The sequence below is a fragment of the Zeus faber genome (genome assembly GCF_960531495.2).
Source record: "Zeus faber genome assembly, chromosome: 6".
NCBI classification, from domain to species: domain Eukaryota; kingdom Metazoa; phylum Chordata; class Actinopteri; order Zeiformes; family Zeidae; genus Zeus; species Zeus faber.
Genome location: NC_137201.1, coordinates 21793085 through 21811879, shown reverse-complemented (window position 1 = coordinate 21811879; position 18795 = coordinate 21793085). Strand labels below are relative to the sequence as shown.

Sequence of the window (18795 nt, the reverse complement as noted above, 5' to 3'; positions counted from 1 at the left end):
CCCCCTCTGAAATTGACCCCTCCCATGTAGTGTAGACACTACACAGACCCATACGTCTTGAGTTGAATGGATGTGTCAATGCGTTACATTAACGCACATTATTCATTCTTCTGGACTATTATCTGTGCACATTGCACATATTGTTATACTTCATACTCTGAACATTTGCACATTCCTGCACAAACTGTTCAGATTTTTTTTTTTTAAAGCTTTATTTTACATATTCTTATATATTTCGATTGTTTTCCTATTGTTGTGTTTTACATTCATGTTTCCTGAATGCACCCACCACAACGAAAAACATCCTTGTACGTGTAAACGTACTTTGCAACACAGATGATTCTGATTCTGATTCCGAACTGTGTCCGTGGCTGCCGTGTTGTCATGGGTCAGACACTTTTAGCCCAAAAAATGCCAAGAATAATAATAATAATAATAATAATAATAATAATAATAATAATAATAATAATAATCAACAATACAATACAAAACAGCAACACAGGGCTGGTCGAGGGGCTGGACCCCTAATATTTTTTTTAAATATATATAATAATGATAATGATAATAATAATAATAATAATAATAATAATAATAAATAGCAATAATACTTTTTCTTATGCAGCGCTCTCTCAGTGCTCAAAGACACTTTACATTCAAACCACATGGAATAAAACGGCATAACAAATGATAAATTAGGATCATAAAATTATATGTTAGGATTATAAAATTATAATCCTATACAGTGTGTGCAAGCTCTAGGCCTTCCATGTCTTAAATTCGCAAATTAGTCAACTGAGGCATCAGATTCAGATTCCCAAATCGTTTTTGAATCGTTGCGGGTGCGTGTAAAACAGAAGCCGATCGGTCTCCACGAACGAGACCTGGGACACGCGCGACGCACCCCCCGCGGCACTGTCGTCTGCGTCCCACGCTTGGAACATGAACGCGCGCGGACATTTGCGACCGGAGCGGCGTGCGCGTTCCCGTCGCCAGCCCCGTGACGTCGCCCGGAAGAAACGCCTCGACCATGGGAGCCGCAGACACCGACGTGGCCGGCAATAATAGATGCGTTTGTGATCGCAGCGCTGCTTAAATATCTCGCGTACGCAGTTGCTTTTTTTTTTTATTGTTGTTATTTATTTATTCAAGACTATACACGTCAGGGGTAAACGCGCTTCATGCAAAGATCTGACCGGGGATCATGGCTACCGCCTTTGCTATACTCCTTGTTTTCTGTGGGTGCTGCAGCAATGTGGTTCTTCTGGAGCTGCTTGTAAGGTCAGTCACCAGACGGAGAGCACTACGTTCTGTTCTGTTTCACGGTTTGAAGGTTGACAACAAGGGAACGCTGAGGGGTGACCTCCACTAATAACGCTTTGTAATAATCATTTCGACAGAGCGTGAGTTGTTGGCACAGAGGGTTAATGTGAATTTCTGCATGTTGCCAATTTTCTTCTCTTTTCTTTGTTTAAATTCTTATACCTACTGACATTGTGGAAACATTCTCTTGAGTTATGGAATCAAAAAACGATTTGAAACCGAAGAACGGCAGAAGCTACGAACACGGTTCGCGTCTTGTTTGAAGCAGTATGTCACAAAGACCTCGTGGTTAAAAGTTTCATCCAAATCGATCCACATACGGAGCAGATATTAGTGAAAGACCGAGCGAATTCGATCGATACCACAGACGCGGTCCAATGCATTTCACGCCGAAATATGTCCAGCCCGAGTTAAAGTATCTGCAACACAACAATGGCAGAAGCGGCGAATCGATTGAGGTGTCGTTTAAACCGCTTTGTCACAAGGATCTAGTTGTTTAAATTTCATCCAAATTCATCCACATACGGAGCAGATATTAGTGAATAACTGAACAGCTTTGATCTGAAACATTCAGCTGGTCTTCACTGACATGCCACTATTCATACAACAAAAATGAACGAGATGAGATTTACAGTAAGACGCTTTATGGCGTCATCATACTATTTACTATAAATGTGCAGGTTCTGGTTCAGAATGTCCATTGGACCGTGTGCAGTGTAGATTTCGACATTACAAACTACCGATTTACATGTGTATTTATGTACTTTCTTACCTGGTAGATGCCTGTAAATCTGTTGGATTGATATTTTATCTTTTTGGTCCCCATTACCCAGCAGCATTAATGAAAAATACGAAGAAAAAAAAGTAGTCCACAAAAACTTGTGACCATGTTGAGTCGAATCCACTGAAATGTGCGACTGAGTGATGCGTTCAATATCCAGCGAGGCGTCAGAAAAACGGTGCCATGTAATAGTAATTACTCACAGAAATACCACAATGTTTTTAGTATTTCATGGAAACATAACTTATTGAAAATGTAATCCAAGGAAAAAGGATGTATGAATAATCTATCTATCTATCTATCTATCTAATAGATGTCAACTTTCTCTCATCTTGTGCTTTAGAGATTTTCCAGGATGTGGCAACATCGTGACCTTCGCTCAGTTTTCTTTCATTGCACTGGAAGGGTTTATCTTTCAAGCGAACTTTGGGAGGAAGAAACCAGCCATCCCCATTAGGTATTAAAATTCAATGATGGAATTACATTATTCTGCTTTGGGTGAAATGCAAACTAGGCACTCATATCAATCTAATTTATTCCATATTTCCCAGGAATTATGTGATCATGGTGACCATGTTCTTCACAGTCAGTGTGATCAACAACTATGCCCTGAATTTTAACATTGCAATGCCGCTGCACATGATCTTCAGATCTGTAAGTACATTTATCAAAGTTCTAACCGGTCAAACTTATAGATATCGACCCCTAATGTCTGTGGTTGACTAACATATAGTGTGCCTATGTTTATAGGGATCATTAATCGCTAACATGATCTTGGGAATAATTATTCTGAAGAAAAGGTATTCCTGCTTCCTTAATCTTGAAATTCTCAACATTCATTGCTTTTTAAAGATATAGTTTGGCTAAAATGTTATATTCTGTGTGTTGCATGCACCTTTTGGCTGTAAGGTCATGCCACAAACTGTCAAAATTTGTATCAAAGCACAATCCTCTCTCCTCACAGGTATTCAGTAAGTAAATACTTGTCCATAGTGCTGGTTTCAGCTGGAATCTTCATCTGCACTATAATGTCTGCCAGACAAGTGGTGAGCCTTTCACTCATAGTGTATGAAACGGTTGCCCTTTCCATCAATACAGTAACAGTGATTTATGTCCCAATATTTTATTGTCTGTTTCAAACTATTGTTCTTTTAAATCTGTCTTTACAGAATTCAGCAAATGAACATTCAGAAGAGCAAAGCGCCTATGCCTTCATGCATTGGCTTGTCGGTGAGTCTTTCAATCTCATGACGATTAACTGTGTGAATAATTTCTCCAGACTTTGCTTTGTATTCAGAGATACCTGCATCCCTAACGCCCCCATTACACCCTTGATTTTGCATGCTGTGAGGGACAGAGGCCTTAGAAGCAGGAGTCGCGGGTAGAATGAGGCAAAAATTTGGATTAATCGACCAAAAAAAAAATCTATTTAGGATGGTTCGAACACAAGTGCAGGGGGAAACATTTACAATTAACTAAAGTATGATACAACTAAAAATTAGACGAAGGGAACTTAAACAGGGGTTAACATAAAGACAGCTAGACGCATCAAACCAACCTGACCAAATGAAACCGTAGGGAACATAGATAGGGGACATGGTCAAACCAAAAAGACACAAGAGGGGTGAAAGACATATCAGGAAAAAAAAAAAAGATTTAACTCTAAATATTATTAAACAGCTGTGGAGTTCTTGTCCTCTCCAGCAGGGGTGACAAACATAAATCCCAGGAATAAAATTTGTATGTAATCTGAAACAAAACCTATGTCATTATTATGTGTTTTAACTTTGTATGTGCATTAGGAATGTAGTGTATAAAAAAGATAAATTCTAACAAACATAGGGAAAATATAAGACCGGTTAAAACAAACTGTGGGCGTGGGAGCGTCCATCACACATGTGAAGAACTGTCCTAATATACAGTGAGCCAAATATGTTAAATGAAAATGGCACTGGAAATACAGTAACTGCTAACGAACGGCAATGACAAAGCAAGTCAAAAGGGAAACAGCGAATGTGTCCCAAAGCCAGTGTTTACCGTCCCGCCTCGGTCCCCCACTGATAATTAGTTTACTTAGATTGGCTGAGAACCAAGACCAGGCATTTTCATATGTAATTGCTTTCTGTGTCTGCTTGTTTCCGCAGGTATTGCCATGTTAACATTTGCCCTGCTGATGTCTGCGAGGATGGGTATTTTCCAGGAGACGTTGTACAAGCAGTACGGCAAACACTCAAAGGAGGCACTTTTTTATAATGTGAGTGACCTTTTTCCTCTGACATGTTGTTCAAATCTAAAATATTCCTTCCCGCAGAAGTTGAAGTTTCTGCCGCCTGGAAATATGGTTTCTAGTAAAGAACACAAGACTTCACAAATGACAGATTTTTAATGAGTCGTTTGCTATGGAATCTTCTGTCTCGTATCTTAATGTATAAAATGCAATCAGCGTGTAATAGCAAAATGTAATCTAAAATATATATCTCAAACACTAACTTATTTAAAATCATACACAACCACTGAAATTGGGGTGTGACAAGGTCTAGAAATAACAAAGTACCAAAATATTTGGCTATAAATACCTTCATCCATACAGAATATTTGGACTGAGCCCGAATATAATGTCTGCATAATAACACCTGGTCCTGTTTTCTGCATGCTGTGTTACGCTGATGTCTCCAAACACTCAAACAGTGTACCATTCCAAAATGTATTTTCACAGCATTTCCTGCCTTTGCCGGGGTTCCTGCTTCTCTCAACAGACATCTACAAACACTATCTATACTTCAACCAGAGCAGTGAGTCGATCCATTGATGCACTTTGAAATGTGTATATATTTTATATTTATTATTTATATAAAATATTGATTTATATTTGATTATTATATATATTTTTTTTAATGTATATAATATTTGAATATAGAAAATGGGTTTGTCACATGCTGTTATTGTTTGCTCTTAATGGATCAGAACCATTACCACATTTATTCCCCCTGATGCACTGGCCACAACTTTTGTAAGTGTTTCGGCAGGACTTAATCTAAGCCTTTCTATTTACGATAGAATAGCGAAAGGGTGTGTGTGTGTGTGTGTGTGTGTGTGTGTGTGTGTGTGTGTGTGTGTGTGTGTGTGTGTGTGTGTGTGTGTGTGTGTGTGTGTGTGTGTGTGTGTGTGTGTGTGTGTGTGTGTGTGTGTGTGTGTGTGTGTGTGTGTGGACGTGGACGCAGGGTGTTGTTTTGAGTAAGTTTGCAGACCGGACATAAATATGACTTCCATTCTCTAGCTCCCGTGGTCGTACCTGGGACTGGTCTCGCTGTGCCGATCATGTGGATCTACCTCCTGCTGAACGTTATCACACAGTATCCTTCCACGAAATGTGTGTCCTCTTGTCTCACCCTCGCTCTGTATATTTGTTTCGGCCTGTTATCTGGGCGCCCTCGCTTTCAACCTTGCATTCCGTGACTTTCTTCTCCTACATAAACAACAGAATGACAGTAAATCCAAATATAGGATTAATAGGATTTCAAAGTATTTTTCAGGCTATTTTTTGACCCGTGTGTTTTTATTTATTTTTTTAAGTTCACTCGTTGACCTTAACCAGTCGTCTCAGATACGTGTGCATTCGTGGTGTGTTCATCCTGACGACGGAATGCACCTCGCTGACGGTGACTCTGGTGGTGACGCTGAGAAAGTTCCTCAGCCTCATCATCTCCATCTTGTACTTTCAAAACCCCTTCACCACGTGGCACTGGGTGGGCACGGGCGTGGTGTTCCTGGGAACTCTGCTCTACACGGAGGTGTGGACCAGCGTCAGAGCGGCGCTTTCTGGACCCGACCGAAAAGAGAAGAAGGCACAGTGACGCGCGAAAAGGACTTAAGTCAGTTTCAAAAGACTGTTAGGCTTTTTCTTTTGTTTTTCTCTTCTTGAATAGGGGGACAATTTATATTTTTGTATTATCACAATGTTGTTGTCCTTTTTGTCTGTGCTTTATTGTCCAATATGCACCGCAGTTTGTTGTCAGAATGTCTTTGAATATACCTCACCAGCACTCCATCTGCAAACATGAAACCCCTCGATTATCTTACATCCGTTCTTTAGTTGGTTTTGTATCCTAGGTTTCGTATTTTAGATCAGATTTTGTGACTCGGCAGTTGACACAAATGTGACGTTACATACACGATACTGTATACACGGGCATTGCAATGACTATCATCAAAGTATTCAATCAAAAATACTTTTTAAAATACAAAAGGATAAATGTGTTGACATTAACCGACACTGATAAAGCGGTGAGTGTGTTCTTGTTGTGCCAATACAACATGCAAACAATAATCGAACCCTGACATTATAACGACATGATAATAATTGTGGATTTTCTGAGAATGGAAAAAAAAAACCAACACGTCTGATTATTTTAACTTATTGTAGTAATGGAAATATCTTGGTCGGCCTCTGGAATATAGATCGGTTATAGGCTTTTGAGGATGTCTGGGACATTCTGTTTATTCCATATAAGAAGCATAACGCATCAAGGTAGATAAACAGAACAGCTGAGTACATTCAAGAAAGATATGGTGCTTTTTTTATTAATGTTAATCAGTTTCATAGCCAGTTTGTTCGGGGAATGCAAAACATTTTGAAAAAAAGGCAGTAATATCTGGAAAAAAAAAAGTGGAGGTTTCTTTTTTCACTGTTTTCCTTTTATGTAGAAAGATTTTGCCGTAATAAATGTAATGTTAATAAATTACATTTGGTTCACTTGACAGAAGTTAATCAAACGAAAGGCTTTCTTTTTTTTGTTGTTTTTATTGGGAACACAATGTTCGTTCGCCAGCTCAAGGGCTTGGCGGTAGCGGCCAATCAGGCGACGTGTTGTACAACGCCCTTTCCTCTCCTCCAATAGGAACAGGCCTTACTCCCAACACGGAAGCGGGAAGGACTTTCCAGCAGCTGAGTGGGAGTGGGGCTCCTAACAAAACACGGTGGACGCGCTGCACAAGACCCACGTTGCAAAAAGTAAAATCTGATAGTTTTCTACCTTTGGGATATATATTTTTTTATTGTTGTCGCGTTTACAAATGGGGGGGAACAGCCCTAGCCACATGTCTTATGAAGAGGATGGAGACGGCGGCAGAGTGAGTTTTGTGAAGGGCATCAGGGTAAGTTTACTGAACAACTTTGGTGATGATATGCTCTTTATAATCCGCGTTTTAGTGCTCAAGCTATGCGAGGTATGTTGTCACATTTCTTCAATATATGTACGAAAATCAATGTTAATAGGAATTTAAAACGGTGAATTAATGTTACAATGCACAAAGCTGTGTTCATATTTTAAAGGTGCAGTGTGTAGGGTTTAGTGGCATCTAGCGGTGAGGTTGCAGATTGCAACCAACTGAATGCCCCACCCTATGGCGGTGCAACATACCGGCCTCTTCCAGAAGAGACGGTGGCTGCGATGGCTCGCGAAAACTGCGAAAGGCGCTCTCTAGAGCCAATGGCCCTTTCTCAAAGTGCGTTCTTGTCTGTACTTGTGTTCTTGTGGACTTGTAAAACGTCATCAGTTGCAGCCCAAGTACTGTTCCAATTCAAAGTACGCATCAAGCCAAGTCCAGTCCAAATGCCTGGATGTGGACTTGCTCTGCCCATTTTATGGAGGATGCATCGGTGGTGACTTGTGTGGACTTGGGGCAGCCAAGTATCCCAGAATGCATTTCGCAGAATGACCGTCCTGCGTCCTCCCGTCTCCGGGAGTCTGTACTCCTGAGTCGTACTTGCCAAGTCTGAACTACCTAGTCCACAAGTCCGGACTTCGCGTACTTGGTATTGAGAAACGGCTACTGTTCGGTTTGTCCGTTCTGGGTTACTGCAGAAGAAACATCGTGGCCCAACATGGCGGCCTCCGTGAAGCGTACCCATCTGCGTCGCCAGATTGGGCGGTTTTCCGCCCAGTTGGGCTACTTTTGATCACATGGGGCTTGAGAAAATACCATTGGGAATTATAAATTATGCAATATGAATATAATATTCCATTCATGCTTTCTTCTACATCATGTGGATGGCTGTGTGCATGCGTGTCTTTAATCTCGGAAAGAGGTGGCACCAGGATGCACTATGGGAAGAAGGTAAGCCAGCAGAGGCAGTGTGATGCTCAGGGCAATTTTTTTATTTAAATTTTTATATACCCTTATTAGTCCCACAACAGGGAAATTAGCAATTTTCTCTGCATTTACCCATCCTAGCCGACGTATGTGGGAGCATTGGGCTGCCATATAGAGGCGCCCGGGGAGAAGTTAGGGGGTTAAGTGTTGCTCAAGGACATATCAGCACCATTCCAGGAGGAGCCGGGGATTGAACCGGCAGCCTTCCGCTTACTAGACGACCCACTCCGCCTCCTGACCTGCTTGGAAACTTTGGGTCCTGGCATTCATTTGGATGTTACTTTGACATGTACCACCTACCTAAAAATTGTTATAGACCAAGTACACTCCTTTAAGGCAACGGTATTCCTTGATGCTCTCTTTCAGCAGGATAATGCACCCTTCCACACTGCTAAAATTGTTCAAGAATGGTTTGCGGAACATGACAAAGAGTTCAAGGTGTTGACTTGGCCTCCAAATTCCCCGGATCTTAGCCCGATGGAGCATCTGTTGGATGTGCTGGGACAACAAGCCCGATCCATGGGGGCCCCACCTCGCAACTTTCAGGATTTAAAGGATCTACTGCTTACGTCTTGGTGCCAGATACCACAGGACACCTTCAGAGGTCTTGTGGAGTCCATGTACCCGACTCAGAATTTTGTCAGTCTCATCGGTTTCAGCTGTTCAATGTGAATATTGGAGGGATAGACAAGATAGGGCGGCTGATAGGGGTGGGGTGCCTGCAATCAGCGCGGCAGAACTGTGTGCTTTATCTTTAGATGTAGGTTATTTTATTTAACATCTGCTTATAGAACAAAACAAGATCGTATTAAACAAAACCGTGCATAATGGGGACACTTTCTCTGGGACTCTCTCCACGAACACCCCCTCTCCATGCGCAATGTGCAGAAAGAAGTAGACTAAACGAGTCATGCCTCATTCCCCCGTGCCCGTCCCCACACTGTTTTTAGTTGTTTTATTTAGAGGAAAGATACACGGTGATCGGGGCGCATGGAGAGCAGTGTTCGATTCACACATATAAAAATATATTTATGAGTCCCCTTATTTATAATTCCCCATTGAAATGTTCTCGTTGTGCATTTTGTACAACTTTTATATCAATCCACAGTTTTTGTTTAAGTCGTTTGAGTGCGATGTTCCAGAAAAAACAGCTTCTACAGGCTCTGTGATAGTGTAGTGAGGTTTGTGAAGGGGGATTCACTCGCGACTGACTGAGAGCTCAACTCAACTGAACTGACAGATGAACGGTCATTGTGCCCCTGCATGAACAACACAGGCCTCATTTCATCTTTATGGATGACAAGGCTCCAGCTCATCGAGGTCGCACCATTAGGGAACGGCTGCTGGAGACTGGGGCACCTCAAATGGAGTGGCCTGCACTTTCTCCAGACCTGAATCCCATAGAAAACCTATGGGATCAGCTGAGTCGCCGTGTAGAGGCTCATAACTCTGTACCCCAGAACCTCATTGACCTGAGGGCCGCCCTTCAAGAAGAGTGGGGTGCCAGGCCTCAGCAGACAATAAGTCGACTTGTGAACCTGTAATTGTAATTGATGCTCAAGGGCACATGACAAGTTATTGAGACATTGACATTTTTTGTTGTGGTAAACCCACCACTGTTGTTGGCTTTTGTTTCAATAAATTGTTTGAGATGAGGAAATTACCATTGCACGCTTCTACTTAAATGCCCTACTTTCATGATATAATATCATTGTAGCATAAACTTTTTACATTTTCCATAAATTTCACCCGAAAGCCAAATATCCCTAACTTTTTGTGAGTAGTGTATATGCACCTTTCCATCCACAAATAAATAATATATTGGGTTTTTTTTGCGTTCAAATCTTATGCAAGTATGTGCTTTGTAGTATTTATTAATATTTTTCCATTTATATTTATTCTATTAAATAAATAGTAAATTTTGACACAGAAGTCCTTCCATATCTGGAGTGCTCTGTACAGAATAACATTGCTTTAACCCCTGAACATGTACTGTAGAAATGTCCACTGCCATTATTGTATTTACAGTATATCCCATGATCCTGAACAAAAATCTAAACTAGTACTAACCTACCCAAAGTGTATTCCCTGATCCATGAGATTAACACAGTGAAATGAATATTATTTATTATTTATATTTTGTTGTTGTTCATTTGGAAGCTGTCTGCAGCCCTATGCTTTGTCTGTCAAGGCCATATTACAGGGCTATGCTTGGCCTAGACTGTGTGTGTGTGTGTGTGTGTGTGTGTGTGTGTGTGTGTGTGTGTGTGTGTGTGTGTGTGTGTGTGTGTGTGTGTGTGTGTGTGTGTGTGTGTGTGTGTGTGTGTGTGTGTGTGTGTGTGTGTGTGTGTGTGTGTGTGTGAGAAAGAGGATGCGTGGACTGTATTTTAAAACGTCAATTGTTTACTCACTTAAATATATCTAGGTGTGTGCGTGCTGTTAACATAAGATAATTCATCTGAAAACCTATTTTGTTTTGACAGCTTTCTGATAAAGTCATCCATCGGATGAAGGAGACTCGGAAGGTGGTCTCTCCTCAGCCTTCCCCAGATACACACACTCCCTCAAACTCTGCGCAACAAGTACCGCCTGAGGCAATCCCAGTACCCGCACCTTCTGTCGAAAACCCATTACCACTCTTGGAAACTCCTATTGCTCCATTTATCTCCACGCTACCCGCCCAGGAACCAGCACCTAGAGCACCACCTGCCGCTGAATCATCACCTCCATTGGTGGACCTGACTTTATCCCATCCGACTGCACAACCTGTCAAGTTCACACCCCCTCCACCTGTTAAGTTCCACTCTCCTCCTCCCACGGTGGAATCCGGAGCCCATCATTCCCCTGAGGAACCAAAATCACCCCTGACGGAGCCTGTTGTCTCAGCCCCAACCCTACCTGCCGCCATTGACTCCGAGGCACCTTCTCAACTGCCTCCACAAATAGAAACCGTTCTCCCATCAGCGGAACCGGTCACCGTGTCTGTCCCTGCAGAGACTGTAGTTCCTCCGCCTTCCCAGGCAGGTGACATGCCTTCCTCTCTGCCACCTCCTCCACCAGTAGTTCTGCCTGATGTGGAGACAGAGGTCCTGTTGGTTAGTTATCTGCCAGAACCTCTGACAAGTCCTACACTTGTTAAATCTGTAACTACACCAGATCTTGCCGAACCTGTTACCGTGGCTTCCCCCGTTGAACCTGTCGTCACTGTTGTTCCTCTTCTTCCTGTGGAATCTCTTCATCCTTCCACTCCTCTGCATGTGGAACCAGTTCAGTCCGTGGAGTCCATCTCTGCTGAGGCTGCCATCTCACCTACGTTAGCCGAGCCAGTCGAGCAAGCTGCCCCGGCTGAGACGGTCCGGGATCAACCTCTGAGTCTTGTAGCAGAGACGATCCCACCTCAGTCTCCAGTCTCTGAAATGCACTTTGAACGTGCTTCTCCACCCACTCCTTCGCCCACGGAGCCCACACCTGGCTCAAACTCAGCCCCTCCTGCCGCTGAGCCCGTAGAGGCCGTCCCTCCCTCCCCTGCGGCCGAAGCCGTGTGGGAGGAGCCTCGCCAGCCCCCCCTGTCCATGGAGGTCTCTGTGCTGATGCCCACTGATGCTCCTCTACTCGAACCCCATGTGGAGCCTGTAGCTCCGTCTCCGCCCGCTGAAGCCAGTCCGGTCGAAGAGCCACCCGAGACTGCGGCCCCTCTTCCTGCGGTCGATGATGACCCTGCTCCTGTTGCCTTACCTCCCCCACCGGCACCATGTGAATTTTTCTTTTGTCATTATCAAAATGTTTATAGTAGTGTTGGAAGACAGTTCAGGCTACAGCTAAAATGATCCAAATCTGTTTAGTGGCTGGATCATCACTAAACACACCATAAAGATGGGGACGGGGCATGAATAGAAAATAGGAACTAATGAAGGAAAAAGTCATGGGGCTACTATAACTAAATTATAACTAGATTAAGGTCTTATTAGGCATAGCAGTATTGCAAGATAACATATATTAGGATATTTGGACTACATAAAGCAGGAGCCGGATTTTTGAAATATCACAGTTAAATCATGCACTATTCAGGTAATGCAATAAGTATGACATCCTTCTTTTGGTCTTTCATTTCCAAAGTTGATGTAGAGGAGTTGAGGATGATGGTCAAAGATGAACTGCAGAAGAGTCTGGAGCAGGAGATCAGCCAGAGGAAGCAAGAGCTGCAACTACAGTAAGGAAATGGGAGCGAACAATTTAGGGATGCATTTATACGGATGGATAGATCAGGCTTCAATAGGGGTTTAGTGAGCATCTCCAATGCAAAAATCTAATACTTAAACACACATTTCAGATATTAAAGACAAGGTGCTTCTTCTGACACAGAAGTAGGTTAGGTATCGCCATTGTGTTGTAATGACCCCAAATTTGGATTATATTATATCTGAGCATGTACATCCGTCCTCATCTGTGAGTCTGTGTCCATATCCATCCGTCTTCATGTGTTTGTGTTCAGGCTGGAGGAGGCGAGGGCTCAGGCCAGAGCGGAGGCCCAGGCGGCAGCCCGGGTGCAGGTTCAGGACGAGGTGCGGAGGACCCTGGAGGCGGAGCGGGCGGTGCACTTGGAGAACCTTAAAGACCTGTTCACCAGCGAGCGCATGAAGACCGAGGATGAGCGGCTCATGGCCCAGCTGTATGTAAGTTTGCAAAGGTTTAAAAAGATGGTCAGTTTCAGCGTCTATTTTTGGTTTCTTTCACCTCTCTACAAAGAGCATAACTTGTTCGTGCAGCTGATGTTAAAATTGTTTTCTGGCAGGGAAGAAGTGTCGTTTTGGTTTGCTATGTATGGTATTCATATTACTCAGATTCTGTTAATGTTGTTAATCTTTTGTTTTGTACTTTCTCTGTTATGCATGTTAACTGCACATTAGACATCAGAATAAGTTTATTCTGCCAGGTACATTCACGAGGAATTTGTTCTAGTTTGGTTTGGTGCGTTACACTGGTATTTAAAAGAAAAAGGTTAACAGCCTAAAAAAAAAAAGGAAAATAATAAGAAGATGAAATAGAATTAGGCGCCGCTTCCTAGTGGACTGGTTTGTATGAGTAGTAGAGTTCTAGGCTTCAGAGCATCCGCCTTCTCGTCTCTGTCCTAAAATGGAAACCTGTTTTTTTTTTTAATGAGGATTTCATCATCAACCCATTGAGATGAAATTCTCTCAGAATTTCATACTGCGCCTTTCTTTCTTTCTTTCTTTCTTTCTTTCTTTCTTTCTTTCTTTCTCTCGCTCTCTTGTCCCGTTGCCTTGTTTCAGTGGAATGACCTGAAGGTAAGACAGGAGAGCCTCCTCCATGCATGGCTTACTCATTATTAACCTTCATTTTGTCTATAATGGAGTTTCACGATTCTGGAGACCCCACCCACTCCGCTCCAACTGGGTTTTTGTGGCACATTGATTCCTAAAATTGGTCCATAGAATTTTGTGAGACGAAGCCAGACTTTTTATTGAGTTTTCGGCCTCTGAGCTCTTGATATAATTGCCATCTAGTCAATGTATTATTATTTTTTTTTTTTTCAGGCCCAGAAACTGGAAGAGAGAGAGAAGGACTTGAAGAAACAGGACATCCTCTTTAAGGAACAAATCGCCAAACTTGAAGCAAAGGTCTGTGACATTTTAATCGGGTTTTCCCAATCACTGTTTTATGTTCTTGATTTTCCTAAACTGGTGTGTCGTGGTTTGTCTCCTTTGACGCAGACTGCTCAGTTCTACAAAGTCAGTGCTGAAAATTTCCAGAAGGGCAAAGAGGAGGCGCACAACCGTTTTGCGTGAGTACCAAATCACACTTTTGGCCAAGTACACCAGATAGATGGATAGATAGATAGATACTTTATTAATCCCTGAGGGGAAATTGCAATGTTCCAGCAGATCACACCAACGCAGTAAGACAAAATAATAATAATAAGGCAATATAATAAAAATATGAAAAAACAAAAAGGCTTTAAAAACATACAATAATAAACATGACAGCTTAAATGATTTAAATGATATAATTATATAAATTACAAAAATAAAAATCTGCTAATATACACTAAACCTAAGGATAAACAACAGATATAACCTTAGATAACAGAAAAAACAATAGAAAATTTTGTAAAATGAAAGACCAGAAAAAAATGTCAGAAAGGTCATAAAATGGTTCAAAAATTAAATATATGGTCCTATACAATATCTTATGAAATACAATGGAGCAGAAAGATTAATGTACAATAAACATATAAATACCTTCTTATTCTGGTTATTCAGCTTATTCTCATTCTGTGCATTTAAACATGCATAATGGAAATTAAATTGCCTTGTTGGTACTTATGCACAGGATGTTTGTTTGCGAACACAAACACGTAAGTGTTTACTTATGTAAGTAAAACGTTTTATAATAAAGCTCCGGCTGTTAATTTAAACGGCAGGAAACAGGACTCGGCACAGGTTGATTGGTTGCCTGTTGTTATGATATTTTTAGATGTTTTGTTTTTTTTTGTTTTTTTTTTTGTTTGTTTTTTTCCACCTGTAGGCGTTTCGATATCAAGCCAGTATGTGGTGACCTGCAGAGCCAGATCCTGAAATGTTACAGGGAAAACACAGGAAAGACTCTGTCCTGCTCAGGAATCGCTTCTGCCTATATGCAGTGTGTGAACACCGCCAAGCAGGTGCGACCGAATCTCCAGCACCCCTTCCGCCACCATGATGACCATGACAACATTTAACTACTGATAAGCACTTACTGTTCACGTCTTAACAACAACCATTTTTTTTCCCCCCCTTTCTATGCCAGAATAAGTTGAGCACCGGAGGCTAACATGGTGAGAAGACAACTGTGTGTTTCACCGTTGGAGTTGCTGTTACACCAAACAAAGGGAGATTGAAGTCAAACTATAGAATCCAAAAACCAATGACACCAGACACGGAGACACTACAGCTGCTGCATCATCTCATCATCTATCTTGAAAAAAATATATTTTTTTATTTTTTATTTTTTGGGAGGGTGGTCTGATATAATGTCACTGTCCTCTGCACTAGTAATTGCATCTCCACTGGTCTCTATGGCAGCAAAACTGAATCCAGAAGCATTGTTTCTGTTCACTATGCACAGAGGCTTTCAGTCTGATGTGTTTTTGATTTGGTGTGATTTAAATGTGGGGTTTTTTGTGTGACATGTTATTTAAAAGTATGTTCATTGAGTGGGACAATGAATTTATGTGCACCCGTGCCTTAATGGTATATTATCTGATAAAGGTACCAGACTTCTGCATGAATTACAAATAAAAAAGGTGCTATATTCCAAATGCATAAATTAAGGTTAAAAACCTTTTGAATAACTTTTTTTTGCAGGGGTATCTAATTTATCAAGGACAAACTACGACTTACTCCATATTAATGTGTGTGTGAAGAACTTGAAATTTTTCCCGAAAGTAGACAAACATTGAGGCGATTGGATTGGTTTCAGGAGCTGGCCACTTTGTGACATCAGAAGTTAGATACGTTCAACGTACGTTTGTCTCTGAACACTTTTGCGTCCAGCCACTGACATAAGCCAAGACTGACAACTTGAGCTGATGCTGCATTTCAAGGAAACTCTGTGACTCGTGCTGAGTTTTATAAAAGTCGGAAAACTATAAATGGTCACAGAAGGCGTCTTCGCACCACAGGAATATCTAAGACCCTTTGCAGGAACCGACCCTTTCTTTTGTGCCCACATTGCCTGATCCAGGAACGATCGTAATTGGTAAACCACCGTTCTTGAGGGACATTTAAACTAAACGACAGAAGATAATTATTCAGCGACGTAAGTGCACGGTGGTTAGTGGAACACGTGAGCATGAGAAATACTGGTGAAAAAACACGAAATATTAGCTACCTCGTTTAAAGTAAACATGTCTATTTGTACACCATTTATTTCAAAAACATTAAATGTAATGACACTTAAATGCTCATCACAGCATTATGGAAACTCAGAAAATTTTACCTAACATGATTAAACTGGACCCCACCCATTGCTGCCTGCAGCCATATTTATTATCTCCTATGTGTTTTTATTAACAAATGTTGGCGACACATTCGCAGGTAAAATGTAGGAGAGCTGCTGTCAAGGGACCCACTCCATGTTTGGTGGAACGATTCAAGTCTCATCATGATGGAGACTTGATGCAGTTGATCTGGGAGTCATTTATCCCAGGGGCTCCCTAACATTTTCATGGGAGCAAAAATTATGTAGACCGATATATCATCGTTGACAAAAACCCGACAACATAATTAGGGTGAGTGTGAGGGTGAGTTTATATATATTTTGGAGGAATCAACACGATGAAGAAAATAATTATTTTCTGCAGACCCCCTTGGGAGTTCCTTCACGGACCCCTGGGGGGCCGCGGACCCATGTTTGGGGAACCCCTGGAACCTGCAGCTTGAAACTGGGAGGAGACGAAGAAACCTTGTCCATGTCCTGTCTCCTGAGTTCGGTCAGGTGTGCTTGGCTGGGATCGGTTTCGCAGTGGATTCATCATATTGATCATCTGACCTCTCATATCGATCATATTTCGTCACGGGACCGGTTTGTGCAGGATGTGCATGTAAGTACTGATGATTAGAGTTTCATCTTCATCCAAGCTGCCCTGCAGGACCTTTCTGCAGCTTTATGACCCATTTGTAGGGACACAACCTGTGGATTATTCTGCCGCTCGGTGTTGCGCGGATTCCGCTGTGCAGTTGAAGGTTCTGGGACAGATGCGTGTCATGGTGTCATGACGGTTGAGTTATTATTATTATTGTGTTAATCTTATATATTTTTAGTACTTTTCATACACAGCAAGTGCGACAGTAATAGAATGCAGTCAAATAGTAGTAGTAATAATTATAAAAAAACCCGATATACTGTTTATATATATTTTTTTTATGTTTGGTTTTGGACCATTCATTCATACCGATTGACTTGAATTTGTCCTGCAGTTGGTGGTGTTATTTTACCAGTACAGTCCCAAACAGGAAAAAAAAGTAGCAGTAATACCTATTTACAAAAGCTTTGTAATTGGATTATTGCTCATTTACATATTGACATGCACTGTTCAGTATGTCTTAGTGATTCTCAACCTTTTCACATCAAGAAGCCTTGATTTAATTCACTGTCAGTGAGGTTTGGTCTCTGGGAGCCCAATCTGAGAAGATCTTTATGAATTGATTTTGTCCAAACCTCACGGAGGTCACTTGTCCCAACCTCAAAACAGCTTTTATTGTACATCCTCAGACGGCGCTAACGTCTTGACATAATGGTGAGGTTTAGATATTAATCATTTTACTGGGAGGCCCCGGACCCCACATTGAAGCCCACTATATGTTGCTATGCTTGGTTTTCTGAGAATAGAATGATGTTTCTCTTCCAGAGCACCAACCTGCTGATCAGTAGTTATTGTACGTAGGTAAATACATGCACAGCCTAGCAGTCTGCACTTAATTGGCCATAATATGCTTGGGGCAGTTTGGTAGAGAAATGCGTTGCTCAGGGGCTATGTCATCCATCCAAGTCTCCATGGATTTACAAAGTCAACTTTTCGGCAGAAAATTGCTTTTCCTCTAAGGCAATATGCAGTTAAAGAGCATTTGACTGGAACATGTTCTTTAAATGTTTACCAGAGTCCATTGAGGCCTCAGTGCAGCTCAGCCTTACCTGCAGCTTCTGTGATGGCTGTGTGGAGGAACAAGGATTTACCTTCTAATCAATCTCTAATTTTACTTTCACCCAAAAGGAACAAAAACATTTTTCTGATTAAAATACAAAGTTGGTGGAAACACCATGCAAGTGTCACACAAGGTCTCCAATCTACAAGGTAGGCATTATTTTTGAAGTGTGTTACTGTGACCGTAAACACAATACTTTGTTTATTGTACAGTATATGGTATCAAGGTAGGGGCATACACCGATCAGTCACAACATTAAAACCAGTGACAGGTGAAGTGAATAACATTGATTATCTGGTTACAATGGCACCTGTCAAGGGGTGGGATGTATAAGGCAGTAGGTGAACAGTCAGTTCTTGAAGTTGATGTGTTGGAAGCAGGAAAAATGGGCAAGCGTAAGGATCTGAGCCACATTGACAAGGGCCAAATTGTGATGGCTAGACGACTGGGTCAGAGCATCTCCAAAACGACAGGTCTTGTGGTCTGTTCCCACTATGCAGTGGTTAGTACCTACCAAATGTGGTCCAAGGAAGGACAACCGGTAAACTGGCGACAGTCATGGGCAGCCCAGCCTCATTGATGCGTGTGGGGAGTGAAGTCTAGCCCCTCTGGTCTGATCCCACAGAAGAACTACTGTGGAACAAACTGGTGAAAAAGTTAATTAAGTTGCTATGATAGAAAGGTGTCAGAACACACAGTGCATCACAGCTTGCTGCGCATGCGACCAGTCAGAGAGCCCAAGCTGAGCCCTGTCCACCTCTCAAAGCGTCTACAATGGCAACTGGACCATGGAGCAATGGAAGAAGGTGGCCTAGTCTGATGAATCACGTTTTCTTC

At 41.9% G+C, this 18795-nt stretch overlaps 2 protein-coding genes across 3 annotated transcripts; both read left to right on the top strand.

The window, feature by feature from the left end:
* The first annotated feature begins 1084 nt into the window (after positions 1-1084).
* slc35b4 (solute carrier family 35 member B4) lies at positions 1085-6858 on the top strand. The gene is made up of 10 exons (XM_080002403.1): positions 1085-1278; positions 2445-2558; positions 2653-2755; positions 2852-2901; positions 3066-3147; positions 3271-3331; positions 4246-4355; positions 4818-4893; positions 5379-5454; positions 5706-6858. Exons 1-10 carry the CDS (start codon positions 1202-1204, stop codon positions 5953-5955), a joined length of 999 nt encoding a protein of 332 aa, XP_079858529.1. The 5' UTR covers positions 1085-1201; the 3' UTR covers positions 5956-6858.
* A 204-nt stretch (positions 6859-7062) lies between these two features.
* LOC307231651 (uncharacterized protein) lies at positions 7063-16245 on the top strand. 2 transcript variants are annotated; one of them, XM_080002427.1, is made up of 9 exons: positions 7063-7255; positions 10738-12007; positions 12371-12464; positions 12747-12927; positions 13546-13560; positions 13810-13893; positions 13987-14057; positions 14801-14936; positions 15062-16245. In XM_080002427.1, the coding sequence occupies exons 1-9, from the start codon at positions 7175-7177 to the stop codon at positions 15083-15085; spliced, it is 1956 nt and encodes a 651-aa protein (XP_079858553.1). In that variant the 5' UTR covers positions 7063-7174; the 3' UTR covers positions 15086-16245. The 2 variants fall into 2 exon arrangements, with proteins under 2 accessions (XP_079858553.1, XP_079858554.1); XM_080002428.1 differs by lacking the exon at positions 13546-13560.
* Positions 16246-18795: the final 2550 nt, after the last annotated feature.